Genomic DNA, 13,895 nt, shown 5'->3' with positions numbered 1-13,895 from the left:
ATACTTGTGTCGGGGAAACATCACAACACGCGCTGAGTCACTTTGCCAAACAAACAAATCTGGGACTTCTCTTTGAACAATGCCATCATACCGTAGTGTCAACTGACATCGTCGAGGCGCGAGACGCCGCTGCCACTTCTCTACCCTTCCCTTCTCGTAACTGCCCGCCAGACAGGCAGCCCGCGAAAGAATGCGCTTTTGAAACGTTGCCAACCAATAGCGGAGCGCGCAATGTCCTTCGGCCAATGGGTATCAACTATGATGCCTGACGGAGTAATACCACGTGTTTATGACGTGCGAACATTTTTTCAGAGCCGCGAAGAAGGGGAGCTGTGGGGGCCTGGTCTTGCCTCCTTCATTGGGCTTTCGCTATCACGTGTAGCGGAGCCGCTTTCGTAGCCGCCATTTCGGCCGCAGAAAGCAGGGAGAGGTGTAGGGAGTGCCAATGGCAAACTATACGACTGCGCTTGTTTCTGAGTCTCCCTGTCAGTGATTTATGCAAAAATTAGTTCGGGTGCCATACCCGATATGGTGAAGGCAAGAACGTTTTACGTAGCCTTCCATTGCAAGTGTATTTGGGGACGCCCCCATCTCAGCTTTACAAAGGAAAGGCATTCCAGTCCTTTTAGTTTTTTCACGCACACACCTTTATTGTTTTATCTTAGCTTGCCCATGCTGTCGCTGTGCAAACCTTTCATCGTCACCGCGTAGCCACATTTTGCGACCGGTTGGATTTCTGTTTGTGCTCAGGACCATTCCGCGGATAGGTCATGCTTATGCGGCTAATGAACATTAACTGCATTGTTGAGAACGTAAAACTGTGCAGAGTATCATACTGTTCTCCTGTTTGTAAATCAACCTCACAGAACAGTGTTGTGTGTTGACATTCCTGTTGACGTGTGATGCCTTTTTGACAGTTACTTTTTTTTTTCCCCAACCACTTCACGTTATTGAACCAAGTTGAAGCCAACTCGTTTGAACCCAGCACGGTCACTGTTTGAAATGAGCGGCTTTTCCATACGTTAAAACGTGGCAGGCCGTACAAAATTTCAAGGTTGTTTGAATTAACCCAAAGTATGACTTATCGGAGCTTTAATAAAGGACAGCCTAATTAATTATTTAAGCAATGTACTGCGACAGCTACTCCTACATCAATTCTTATGCCACCGATATCTCTCTACTATGGGAAAGAGATCTTTTCTTCTTCTTTTTTCCACAGTAATGCTCTCTGAAACGACAAACAACTGAGTAGCAAAATAGAAAAAGCGACGAGTATAAGGGCGTCCTTCCAACCAGATTCTTCAATGAGGAATTTTTAAAAATTGATAAATACTAGTTCATCCAGCGGCCATCATCGAAAACGCGTGTGGCGCCTCACTCCAATGTGTCTACTCATTGTCACAAACACGTGGGCGCGTTATTTAATGCGTTTGTTGAATTATTTTCCCCTTTACTCTTCAATTTTCATCGCGAGACTAAATTTCACGAGGACATTTGACGAAAATATATGCAGAACGCGCAAACAAAACAAACAGTAATGTTCTGATGATGATGATGATTGGGAGTTTTGTGGCGCAGCGACAACTATCATATGCGCCAAAACTCTGGTGTTATTTAAAACAAATTTAATTTAAAAATAGACCGATTTGTTTAAAATCAAAGGAATCGAAAGGAGTTGGTTCGATAGGTGTGTAAATCATGTAAATATAAAATGCGATAACTAAGATATTACAATTCATTCACGATGCCTACATCTCTTAAAAATAGGAAAACGTCCTCCAAAGGGATGAGAGCTTCATCCCCTAGTAGTAATCCGGGGTGAAGGGGGATACAGTACTTGTAGAATATATGACCAGTAGAAGTAGAAGACATGACCATGGGCAGCAAGAGCTGCACGGTCAGCCCTCTCGTTGCCGCTTATACCGACATGACTGGGTACCCAACAAAGTTTCAAACTGTACCCCTTCTCATGTATGACATTTGCTATGTGCTGCGCACGTCTGACTAAAAGATTTTTGTGTGGCCTGATGTTACAAATGGCATGAATGGAACTTAGTGAGTCTGTGTATATAACAGACGACGTTATCCGTGTTTCTACAATATGATTTAGTGCAACAATAATCGCGTACATTTCTGCGCTGAAAATTGTCAGAACACTGCTCAAAGAATGCGATTTTGTACATGTTCCTGAAATCATGGCGCACGATACTCCTGTACTAGTTTTTGAGGCATCCGTGTAAATATCAGTGTGTTCACCGAAGCCTTCCTTGAGGATCTCAAATTCTTGCTGTATTTCCACAGCAGGTCTCTCTTGTTTGTTAAATTTGGTCAATGAAGTGTCATGTGCCACGGGTGTTCGCCAAGGAGGGAGCATTTGTGGGGACAGCAGCGGGGGTAGATTGTAGCTGTAAAAGTATAGTACTCTACATCCTGTTGGAGCCGGATACTGTATACAGGTATGGCATTCGGTTTATTCATGAATAGACGTTCGGAATGTGTGCCCTCCACACAGGGCAGCGCAGGGTACTGAGGGTAACCTTTAATTCTGAGCCCATACGACGCACCGAGATAAAACCGTCGTCTTTCTAGGGACCATTCGTTTGCTTGAACATAAAGACTTTGGACTGGAGACGTTCTGAAGGCTCCAAGGATCAGCCACAATCCGAGGTGATGCACTGTGTCTAATGCCTTCAAAACTGAGGGACGTGCAGACCCATACACGAAACATGCATAATCTAGCCTAGCACGGACAGTGGACATATAAACGCGGTGGAGGGTTTCGCGGTCCGCTCCCCAAGACCTGTGAGAGATGATTTTAAGCACATTTAAAGATTTTAAGCATTTTCGTTTCAAATCCTTCACATGGGACAGGAAGGTAAGCTTTTTGTCAAAAATTAAGCCAATAAACTTATGTTCATACTGAACACAAATATCCTGTCCTTTCATTTGGAGTGATGGCTCCGGAAAAAGACCTCTTGTTCTGGAAAACGGTACGCAAACAGTCTTGGTGGGTGAGAACCTGAACCCGTTTTCAGATGACCATTTGGTTAGCCTGTTGATAGTCAGCTGGAGCTGTCTTTCGCACACAGCAAGGTTAGAAGACGAAACACATATTTGCAGATCGTCTACATACAAGGAATACGAGACGGATGGGGGTATAGCACTGGCAAGTGAATTCATTTTGATTACAAAAAGGGTTACACTGAGGACTGTGCCCTGTGGGACACCATTCTCCTGTACGAAGGGTCTCGATAAAGTAGTGCCCAACTGAATTCTAAACAGTCGACCCTGGAGGAAGTCTCTGACACAGCGAAACAGGCGACCACGCACTCCCAGAGAGTGGAGGTCCCTCAGAATACCATAACGCCACGCTGTGTCATAGGCCTTCTCCAAATCAAAAAAGACAGAAACACAGTGCTGTTTCCTGATGAAAGCTTCCCTTATTATAGTTTCTAGACGCAGAAGATGATCAGTTGTTGAGTGTGCACCTCTGAACCCGCATTGAAACCGGTCCAGACATTGGTTTTGTTCTAGGTAGTACACAAGTCGACTGTTCACCATGCGCTCGAAGGTTTTTCCGAGACAGCTGGTAAGAGCTATCGGCCTGTAGCTTGATGGATCAGACTTATCTTTTCCTGACTTCAAGAGAGGGATGACTGTTGCCATTTTCCAGCTAGAAGGAAGCATGCCTTCTTGCCAGACCACATTAAAGAAATCCAAAAGACTGTCAAGGGAGGCGTCTGACAGATGGCTGAGCATAGAATAAGTGATGTTGTCTGGTTCAGGTGCCGTGGCTTTACGAGAAAACAAGGCTCGATGAAGTTCTGTTTTTGTAAATGGCTTATTGTAGCCACATCTGTCACCTGATGTGCTTGAGAGTGTTTGTTTTTCTGCATGCTCCTTGAACCTTAAGAAGTCAGGTGTGTAATGCGATGAGCTCGAAACGTTTGAGAAGTGCTCACCAAGAGCATTTGCCTGTTCATCTATGCCCTTACAAACTGTGCCATTAACCTGTAGTAGAGGCACGGAAAAGCTGGCGTAGTCGCCCTTAATTTTTCTTAGTCTATCCCACAGTGCTTTTGAAGGGGTGTTAGAGTTTAGAGAGGATACAAATCTTTTCCACGACACCTCCTTGGCTCGGCGTCGCGTCCATCGGGCTTTAGCACGAGCTTTTTTAAATGCAAGCAGATTAGCACTTGTGGGGTATCTTCGAAATATCCCCCACGCTCGGTTCTGCTCCCTGCGTGTTTTATCACATTCACTCGTCCACCAGGGTTTAGGACGCCTGGGGAGATTTCCTTTTGTTTGTGGTATGGATAGTGCAGCAGCATGAATAATTTTGCCTGTGATCACCTTGTTGGCCTCCTCCACACAGAGTCGACCAAAAGATGAAGGCGCAAGTTCTGCCGCTTTGGTAAATAACTCCCAGCCTGCTTCAGATAGCTTCCACCGGGGTGGCCGTGCTCTTTTATTACTGGTACCAGAGAATTTAAGGATAACCGGAAAGTGATCGCTACCTCGAGGGTTTTGGTCAACTTTTCAGTCAACAAAGGGGTAAAGAGTGGGACTGCATAATGAGATGTCAATTGCAGAGAGTGACTGGGTTGCAGAGTTCATGTAGGTCGGCAACCCTCTATTTAACAAACAAATTGACCGAGAAAAGAGTATTCTTTCCAGCATCTTACCACGGTTGTCAGTTTTTGCACTGCCCCACAAAGAATTGTGGGCGTTAAAATATCCCAAAATCATAAATGGTTGAGGTAGCTGGTCGCAAAGCTGCTCAAAGTCCCTCTACCATACGTACCATAGCTGAGGGAGGCAAGTACAAAGAGCAGACTGTAATGATCTGGTCTAGGCAAATTTGTATGGCTATAGCCTCAAGGTCTGTTACCAGTGGAATGTTCCTTGCAGGGACAGAGAGTGGTACGACAACAGCCACACCACCAGATGCACGTGCTGTGTGCGCACGGTCCTTGCGGAAGATAGTGTACTTACGGAAAGGATTTACATTTTCCGAGGCTAGGTACGTTTCCTGTAAACAGAAACACATTGCACTGTTCTCCTCAAACAGGTCATGAACGTCGTCCAAGTTTGAAAAAAGACCTCGACAATTCCAATGGATTATAACCTGTGCACCCATAAAAAGGATGGGAGAGAGAAGCAGCAAAATCACGTGGTCGCTAATACAGAATCCCGTGGACTGTTTGGACATGAATGTTATTTAGGGAGGAGTTATCCTTGGTGGAAGCACTTTCTGTGTACTTTTTGGTCTGCTGCCCCTACCTCGGCTAGATGTCCTCTCTCTCTTTTCTTTCCCCTGAGAGAGTACACCTGGGATACTAGACGACGACTTCTGCGATAAGCAGTCGTCGTCGTCCATGTCCATGTCCTGCAGTGTGGCCTGGGATTCGCCTGGTGTGGCCCCATCCCAGATGGGGGCAGTGCCATCAACTTCAGTTGAAGTTGTGGCTGTCTCCGGAGGAAATCCAGAGACAGGAAGAGACACCTCGGTGTCCTTTCCTTCTTGTTGGGGAGTATGGGGTAGAGGCCCAGAAGTCTGGGTCTCTACAGATTTCCTCAGTGGTGCTACTCCCCTGCGCACCACTTCGGAGAAGGTTCCCTTTCTCGAAAACTCAACCTGCGCTTTTGCATCTCGGTATGAAATATTTTGTGTCACTTTGACTTTTAGTATGTCCTTCTCTTCCTTCCACCGTGGACAGGCGCGAGAGTAGACAGGATGATTACCTTTACAGTTTGCACACCTGACATCCTTCTCACAGGATTCTGCAGCGTGATCCGTGCCAGCGCATTTCGGACAAGTAGCCTGTCCACGACAGACCTGCGACCCGTGGCCGAAACGTTGGCACTTAAAGCACCTCCGCGGATTTGGGATATATGGCCGGACGTGACAGTTTATGTACCCTGCTTTAATGGTAGTGGGAAGCTTATGTAATTGAAAGGAAAGGACAATGTGATTAGTGGCAATCTCCTTACCGTCTCGACGCATGGTTATTCGCCGCGCTGTCACAACACCTTCATCCTTTAGACCTTCTTCGATCTCTGCATCTGAACAATCGAGAAGTTCATGTTCCGATATCACGCCCTTCACGATGTTCAGCGTACGATGCCTCGAAACTGTAACAGGTATGCCAGCAATTCTGTTTAGGGAAAACAGAGTTGAGCTTTGCTGTCGTGTCTGGACTTCGATCTGCAAGTCTCCTGTAGTCAGCTTTTTCGCAGAATACGACTTCCCAATGGCTTTTTGCAGTTCCTTCGCGATCGCAAATGGTGATACTTTGCTCAGGGGCTTAGACTCATCTTCTCCATGGATGATCAGGACCTTTGCAAACCATGGTTCTGGTGTGAGGTCCAGTGATTGTGTAGTTAGTGCATCGGTGCGGTGCCGCTTTCGGTACTGATCATGTTTTTTTGAGTGTAAAGAATCCATAAAAGGAATGTTGTTGTTCAGTGCAGTAGGTGCGTCACCCACCATGGAGCCCAACAAGGGAACGTCTCCCACACGGTAACGCCTGCCTCTGCACTATACCCTAGTGCAGCTTCTTGGAGAGTGAAAGGACTGCCCAAGGTTCCCCTTGCCGCCAAAGAAGGTGAAAAGAGGAAAGGAGAGAAGGAAGGAGATCAAGGAAGAGAAAGTGATGAAAAGGGAGATGGCGACTAGCTGAATAATCCTGGCCGGGCCTTCCAGGACCACCCGACTATGGGAAGCAGGGGCCAAAGCAGTGTGTTGTTTTCCCGGAGGGGCCCCGAAGGGTTCAAACCAACCTCCGAGTCCACTCAACTGCCAGGATCCCCGTTTCTCCAGACACGGGAAAGCCACGCACAGCTATACGTGGGGGTCTCCCTCCTGCGGCGACCCAACCGTGAGTGCAAGAGGGGGTTACTGCGGCTGCTGCCGGGCGATGGGGGCGCCAAGTTCCCGACGCCGGGAGTAATGTTCTGTTTGCCTGAACACGGCTATAACACGGCTGTCGTCTGCCACGGTGAAGCAATCCAGGCGACGCCAGTATCGAGGCGAAGGCACAGAAGAGAGTGTGTGGGGGAGGGAAGTAGGAGTTGTCACTACATTTAGTATTCAGGGGCTTTAAGCAGGTGTAGAGTAGGGTTCCTGGGTTCTTGTCAAGGAGGAAAGAAAATAAGAAGCGAGTCTGACGTCATTCCACGCGATTCCGGAAGTTTGGGTGAGGAGAAACAACTAGGACAAATAATTCTCCTCTCCTAGCTCGCCGAAGCTCGGTTTCACCGGTTTCACTAACGCTGGTTAAGACCCATCTCCGATTCACGACGTTGTTGCATGTAGATGGCCCCACACGAACATCCAGGTCTCAGCAAGGTGAAAGCTCTAACCAATACCACTGTTACGAGTTACTCCTCCGCGGGATTGGGTAGTTCCATGAACACGAGTGACCTCCTTGACTATGCACTATCCTAGGTGCAGGGATCTCCTGTCATGTGTGGGTTGCCAAGGTCAACTGAACTAAAGGAAAAAAAGCAGATCGGACCAAGGCGAATTCTTCTTCATTGTCCCTTTGTGGATTGCATCTACTGACTTCTGGGGTTGTTGTTATCTTAGCTTTCCTATAAGCTTTCCAGGTCTGAGTTTTTCGACACCAGCATGCAAAGTCCAATTGTTACGTTTCGTTCGCCCGCGCTTATTTCTATAAAATTATATTGACCTGCTGATATTTCTTTGGCTGGGATTTCCCACAGTAAAACATTTTGCGGACAGAATGTTTTCGCTGCTACAACTGCTCTGTATTGACAGAAAAACGGTGGTGCATTGATTGATTGATTACATTAACCATATAAAATATCACAGATCTACAAAACACGCACCAGCGTAAGCGAGCCTACGCTTGATGTTTACGACTCTCATTCCATTTGTAATTTGTCCCATATTTGAAACGGTCACAATTGTGCAGGAGGATAGTAGGCGACAAAACATTTTTGCTTACAACTTATACTACAGTGTCACAGCTCTGGCCTATTTCACGTCTGGCATATGGGTGTCGGAATAAATGATCCCATAATATATGAAAAACACGCCCCCCCCCCACCCCACCAAAAAAAAAATGATGTCGTGGCAGTAAAACAGTACGTGCAGTCGCAGTCGGTAAAAATGTGAGCGATATCGTTCGGTGAGCTCTTGTCCGATGAGCGACTGTCTGCGCCCTGGTGAACTTCATTCTGATAAAAATTAATTCGCCTGGCAGTAATCGAATTGAATCGGGATTTACCGAAAACGTCAGACGTCATGATTGAAAATAGGCCAGTGGTTTGGCATATCGCCTTTGTTCTGGAGATGAGTGACAGTGATAAGCGGGCATCTAAAAGAAACACTAAACTTTGATAGCTCACGCGTCGAGCATAAAATGGTCATCATAATAGTTGTTCTTTCCTGGGACCTCTGGTTATGATCTCCACGTGTGGAATGCCCACGACGCTACCGTGGACACAGAACAAACAACCATTCGACGACGTAGTACCGACGATTCCGAAGCATTTTCGGGCACAGTCATCCAACCGTGCGCCAACTTACTGATGATTTCGATTTGGAATCAGCTGTCGTATGCCCTCTGCGTTCAAACAGAAGTCCATAATTTTTTTCTTCAAATACGTATATGGATAAGACCAGCTGTAGTAGAGACAATGCTACAGAATATCTCTGTGCAATATGCTGACCATGGCAAAACATGAAAGATTTACTAAAAAAGAAAAGTGCGCTGATGAGCGTAGTTCATGAAAGTAAAACACCCAGATTAAGGACGGCGAAAACATGTCTCCAAACTTCGTCTCTCTGTGTCGGTCTATTTTATCTATTCATTCTAGGTTTTACTCCATCCATCTATCCATCCATCCATCCGTCCGTCCGTCCGTCCTACTCACTTCTTCTCAATGAATAAATTTGGCATGCTCTTCACATTGGTGGGGTAATAATGTGACCTGTACTTTGCAAATTTCTGAGTTCAGTTCGCAAACGTTTACATAATTAAACTTGCGTTACATGACATTCACATCAGGATGTGGCAAAAACCTAGTAAAAACAAATGCCGCTGGCCACATGATTCTAGGCGTTGTTGTTTGCAAAATTGCCAAGCAAATCTCACCTTTTTTAACAACAACATGAAGTCCTCCACAGATTACCGCAAACCCAACAAGAACTATGCACAGTATCGCAACACTACACCGTATCACCCTCAGACTAACATTACCGAATGTGTTAATCGGAACTGAAAATGATGTTGATTGCTTTCACTGGCCAGCACCACTGTGACTGGGATCTTCGCCTGGTTGAAGTGGCGTTCGCTACATGGACGACGCTCAGCAGAACTACAGGATTCACCACGTTCCCACTTCACCCGTCCACCCGTTCTTGGGACAAGAGGCCCTTTTCCCAGTGGAGAATGCGCTTTGCTTCCGGGCTGGCGCTACCCGGCCTCCTTATTCAAGGTTTGCTGAGGACGTCCGGAGTCGCCTGGACGTTGCAGCTCGGACGGTTCAGGAGAATCTGGATGCCGCAACATTGTATCAAGCTCGCCAGTACAACCGTGAACGTCTGAACCTCACCTACCGCGTTGGTGACCTTGTTCTTCGACGGACTCACCCACTTAGTGATGCGTCACGTGGCTTTGCAGCTTCACTCGCATATAGGTGGGATCGCCCCTTCGAGGTAAGTGCGTGCTCCTCCAGTCTCGCTTACAGGCTTCGCCGCTGTGACACGGGTGAAGGAACTGGGCCAGTACATATCTCCGACCTAAAGTCTCATCACCTCCGAGACCCCGACGGACGGAGAGGAGCCCGATCTGCAACCTGCCTCCCTCCAGGACCTGGACCGTTCCCGGACCTGCGTCCTGCCGCTACGGCTTGCGCCCTCGGAGGACGCACGTAGTCGCCACTATTTCGGTCACTAGGACATAGTATTCACGGTTTAGTGATATTGGTGTGACTACTGTTTCGCAGTTTTCCGCTATGATTGTTTTAGGAGGTTCCCTCTTAAGCGCTCACGCTTTGGGGTTGCCCTCTTACAGTCTTCCCTTTTTCTCTCCTCGCAGATGCCTCGACACTGGCAAACAGGACGTAACCAGCATGCCGTCCGCTCGACATCCCGCTCCCGTTCCCGCGGAAGCCGTCCCCAGCCCTCCGGACCTCCAGATCGGGCCCAAGAGCAAGTCCCGCAGCACCACTCCATCGCGACATGGACAGTAGTGTCCAACGGCCAGCCCGTGTCCTGGGCTTCTCAACAGAGGAGCGAAGGATCCTCTGCCCTCTATGCCAGGTCCCGGAAAACCACAGCTCCCTACATCAAGCTCGCGCCGAGGCTGTGCGTTCCTCCCAAGACGTCTCCACCGCACTCAGCACACTCCGTCTCCGCCCAGAGCTGCTAGCGGAGTCTTTGCCACCGCAACCGCCTCCGGCGACGCTCCCACTCCCTGTGCGTCCACCCGCAACCTCCGAAGACACTCTGATGGAGGGCAGTGCTTTATCGAGAATCCCAAGCATGGAGGGTGTAGAGGACGATGGTCTCCCTCTACATGAGCCCCGACCGGCGATGATGGTATGCCACGGAGAGGCGATGACGGTGGCCTATCTCCATGGCCGCGCCGGTGGAACTGAGAAGCAAGTGCTCCACGCGCGTGGCCATCGTTGTCGTCGTTGTCGTCATCCAGCGTCCGCTACAGGGGTCCCCCGGCCGTCAGATGCGTTGCGGACGCATCGCAAGAGCTGGAGTCCAGGTAACGCGTCTGGGAAAAGCTGCAGTTGAGGGCGACCGTGGTAGACGTGGTGACGTGCGGTCGAACAGGTGCAGAGCACGGCACACGTTGGTGGCATTTCACAGAGGATGAAGACGGAACAGCGATCCGTCAGCTAGATCCGAGCGAGAGAGAGTGAGGCGCTCGGTGTCGTGGTCCTGGGCTGCCGCGACAGGCGCGGGAGCCGAAGCTCGAGAGTCCCAGGTGGAGTGAGTGAGGTGCCGAGACGGGCTGAAGCGTGCCGAGGCGTCGACTGCCGCGACCGGCAGGTGAGCGCAAGGCTCGAGTGTCGCGGCCGGCAGTGAGAAGCGTGAGAATAGGAGTGAAGAGTACCGAGATGCGGTAGGAGTGAAGGCGGGCCGTGTGTGCCGGAGGTAGTGCTGCTCGAAGGCGTCGTCGCAAATTTGGGATGATGAAGGGCCGAATTGCTCCGGACGTGATGTTCTTCGTCCGGGTCACCAAATGTCGAGGACGATGGTCTCCCTCTACATGAGCCCCGACCGGGGATGGTGGTATGCCATGGAGAGGCGATGATGGTGGCCTATCTCCATGGCCGCGCCGGTGGAACTGAGAAGCGGGTGCTCCACGCGCGTGGCCATCGTTGTCGTCGTTGTCGTCGTCCAGCGTCCGCTACAGAGGGGTGTTGGAAAAAAATTGGGGGAGGGGGCATTATTATAATTACGTCATTACAGCTTAACATATCATTACCGACATGTGTCTAAACCCGAAATCACAAACGCACACCCTGTTGGGCAGGGGTGCCGAACTCATTCGTGTCCGCGGACCGCATTGAGCTTTGGAAGAACTATACGCGGGCCGCATACCGCAGCTTTGCGGTAGCCTGTTTCTTATATAGATCGCAAAACACAGAACTTAAAGCAACATAAAACGCATGTATTTAGGTTATTTAGAGCTGCTCAATCAGAGGGTCATCAATCGTTTTTATGTGCTGTGTATGGAGAAGAACCTTTTCTTCTTTTTTTTTTATCTTATTGCGTCAGTATCGTGTGAAAGTGATTGTGCAGTGGCAATCTTAAGGGCATCGTTGAGGTGTTCGTCTCTTAGTTGTGAGCGTAACTTTGACATATTCAGGTTCAACACAGAAAACGCATGCTCGCAGACGTATGTTGGCACAGTTGTCTCGCGACGTAACCCTAGGAATTAGGATAAAGTGGGGCTACTTGAAGACGGTGGCAAGTTGAGGACAGTTTGGATTTTTCGCGTGGCATTTTCTCAGCAATATTTTTTTCTCGTCTGTGACACCGGGATGAGCACAGCTGTTGTCTGGTCTTTGAAGTAACGTGTTGACGTTCTGCACGTGGCTTTTTAGAAAGACGTGAGACGCTGTTTTGCAGATGTGGTCGAGGTATGGTGAGTCGAGGTAAGAGGGGCCTTTTTTTGTCCCATCTGTAACTTTCGCGAGCATTGACTTCTAATTTGCTCATTTCTGCTCCTCGGCTAATAAAATATGACCTCCCCGTTATGATGCTGTGTTACTGGCCTGTGTTTCCATGTGCACTACTCGTGGCTGACCATTTCGGCTGGCACAAACAAATCACAAAATTTAAACCCGGCATTAATTTTTTGATGTCCTCAACTTACCTAATGGATGGGGTAAGTTGATGAACATAAGTAGCCTGTCATTTTTGGCTCGTACAAAATAAATATCTGGTTTAGCACCACAGTAATTTGTGCATCATTGTCGTCTACTAACCCACGCAAACTGTGACGTACGGGCCACTGAGGGCCCTCGCTACCTTCGCAGTGCGGATATGACGACACCGGATATAGTTGGGCAATCTGTTGCCCGATCGCTTCGAGGCCGGGCGGAAAAAGTGCTAGCTGTGAAATTCTTGGCGCTCGGAAAGTGTCACTCGAGCACGCGAGATCTGGCACAATGGGCGCGAACAGGCCGGGTCTACACTCTAAAAACTGAACTTCACCGCAGTGCACGCTCTGCCCCAACCACTGCCAGTAATGGTAGAGTTATCGCTTCTGATTCGAGGAGAGGGAGGGGGGACGTACGCCTTTTTGTGTCAATTCTCATGTATCCAAATTGACACGAAAAAGGCGAACGCCCCCCTCTCTCTTCGAATCAGAAGCGATAACCCTATCATCCATGGCAGTGGTTGGCGCAGAGCGTGCTATGCGGTGAAGTTCAGTTTTTAGAGTGTAGGAAAAAAGTTTCCACGAAATGACCACCCGAATTCGTCATTAGTTAGAGATTCATCGGCTGTTACATGTCAGTGGCAACAGTTTTCTATCACTAATGCAAGGTAAACTGCACGAGCACAGAACCCAATGGTAACGTCACAGCCTTTGGTGAAGCGAATATTTTTTTATATCCGCTACTTTTATATATGATTATTTTTTTCGCTCGGGGGCCGCGCGGGCCGCCACGTCGGCACCCCTGCTGTAGGGGGTGCACTGGTGAAAACGTTAGGGGGGGTGACTGAACATTGGGGGTGTTGGGGGTGTAGGGGGCCTGGATAAGTCACTGTGAGAGGGGCATGACCTTCGGGTGGGAATAAGGGGATTTAAGCTCTTGGGGAGAGCAGGGAAGCTCTCTTTCTTCTGTGCGTTGCTGCCCTGGACAGGATCGCTGGTGTGGTGTATATATAAGAAGGTAAATAAACCTGCTATGTTTCATTGAGTTCTTGTGTGCTGCTTGTTCCTTTGCGTGCGGAACGGACGGACTGACGCCCCAGGTTATGGGAAACTTCGGCTTCCACGTCATTTAACGAACCATGTGCTGGCTTTGCTACACGAGGAACACCTCGGGATGTGTAGGATGAAGATGCTAGCTCGTAGCTACGTCTGGTGGGCCAGCGTAGATACTACTATTGAAACACATGCACATCTCACTGACGTCTCCCTGCAATTTTAATGAGATTCAATGAGCAATCAGACCCAAGAATTCGTTCAACGTGTGAAAGCTGACTATTTCTCATTGACTGAATTAGAAGTTAAGCAGGGAAGCTGCCTTCGCGAAACCGGTCTGTGCCGTGTTGTGTGGCGAAGATCACGTCACGGAGTAAGGAACCAATTGAACGAATTGGTTTAATGGCCGTCAGTGAGAAACTGTGACTTCCAATTGATTTAATGACATGTTGTCCAACATGTAAT

General features: G+C 48.6%; 1 protein-coding gene across 1 annotated transcript; it reads right to left on the bottom strand.

The window, feature by feature from the left end:
- Positions 1–5,221: 5,221 nt before the first annotated feature.
- On the bottom strand, positions 5,222–6,493 carry LOC135395813 (uncharacterized). The gene has a single exon (XM_064626903.1). The coding sequence runs from the start codon at positions 6,491–6,493 to the stop codon at positions 5,222–5,224; it is 1,272 nt and encodes a 423-aa protein (XP_064482973.1).
- Between the last annotated feature and the right edge of the window lie 7,402 nt (positions 6,494–13,895).

The sequence above is a fragment of the Ornithodoros turicata genome, chromosome 5, assembly GCF_037126465.1.
Source record: "Ornithodoros turicata isolate Travis chromosome 5, ASM3712646v1, whole genome shotgun sequence".
Taxonomy (NCBI): Eukaryota; Metazoa; Arthropoda; class Arachnida; order Ixodida; family Argasidae; genus Ornithodoros; species Ornithodoros turicata.
This window is presented reverse-complemented; position numbering and strand designations above follow the sequence as displayed.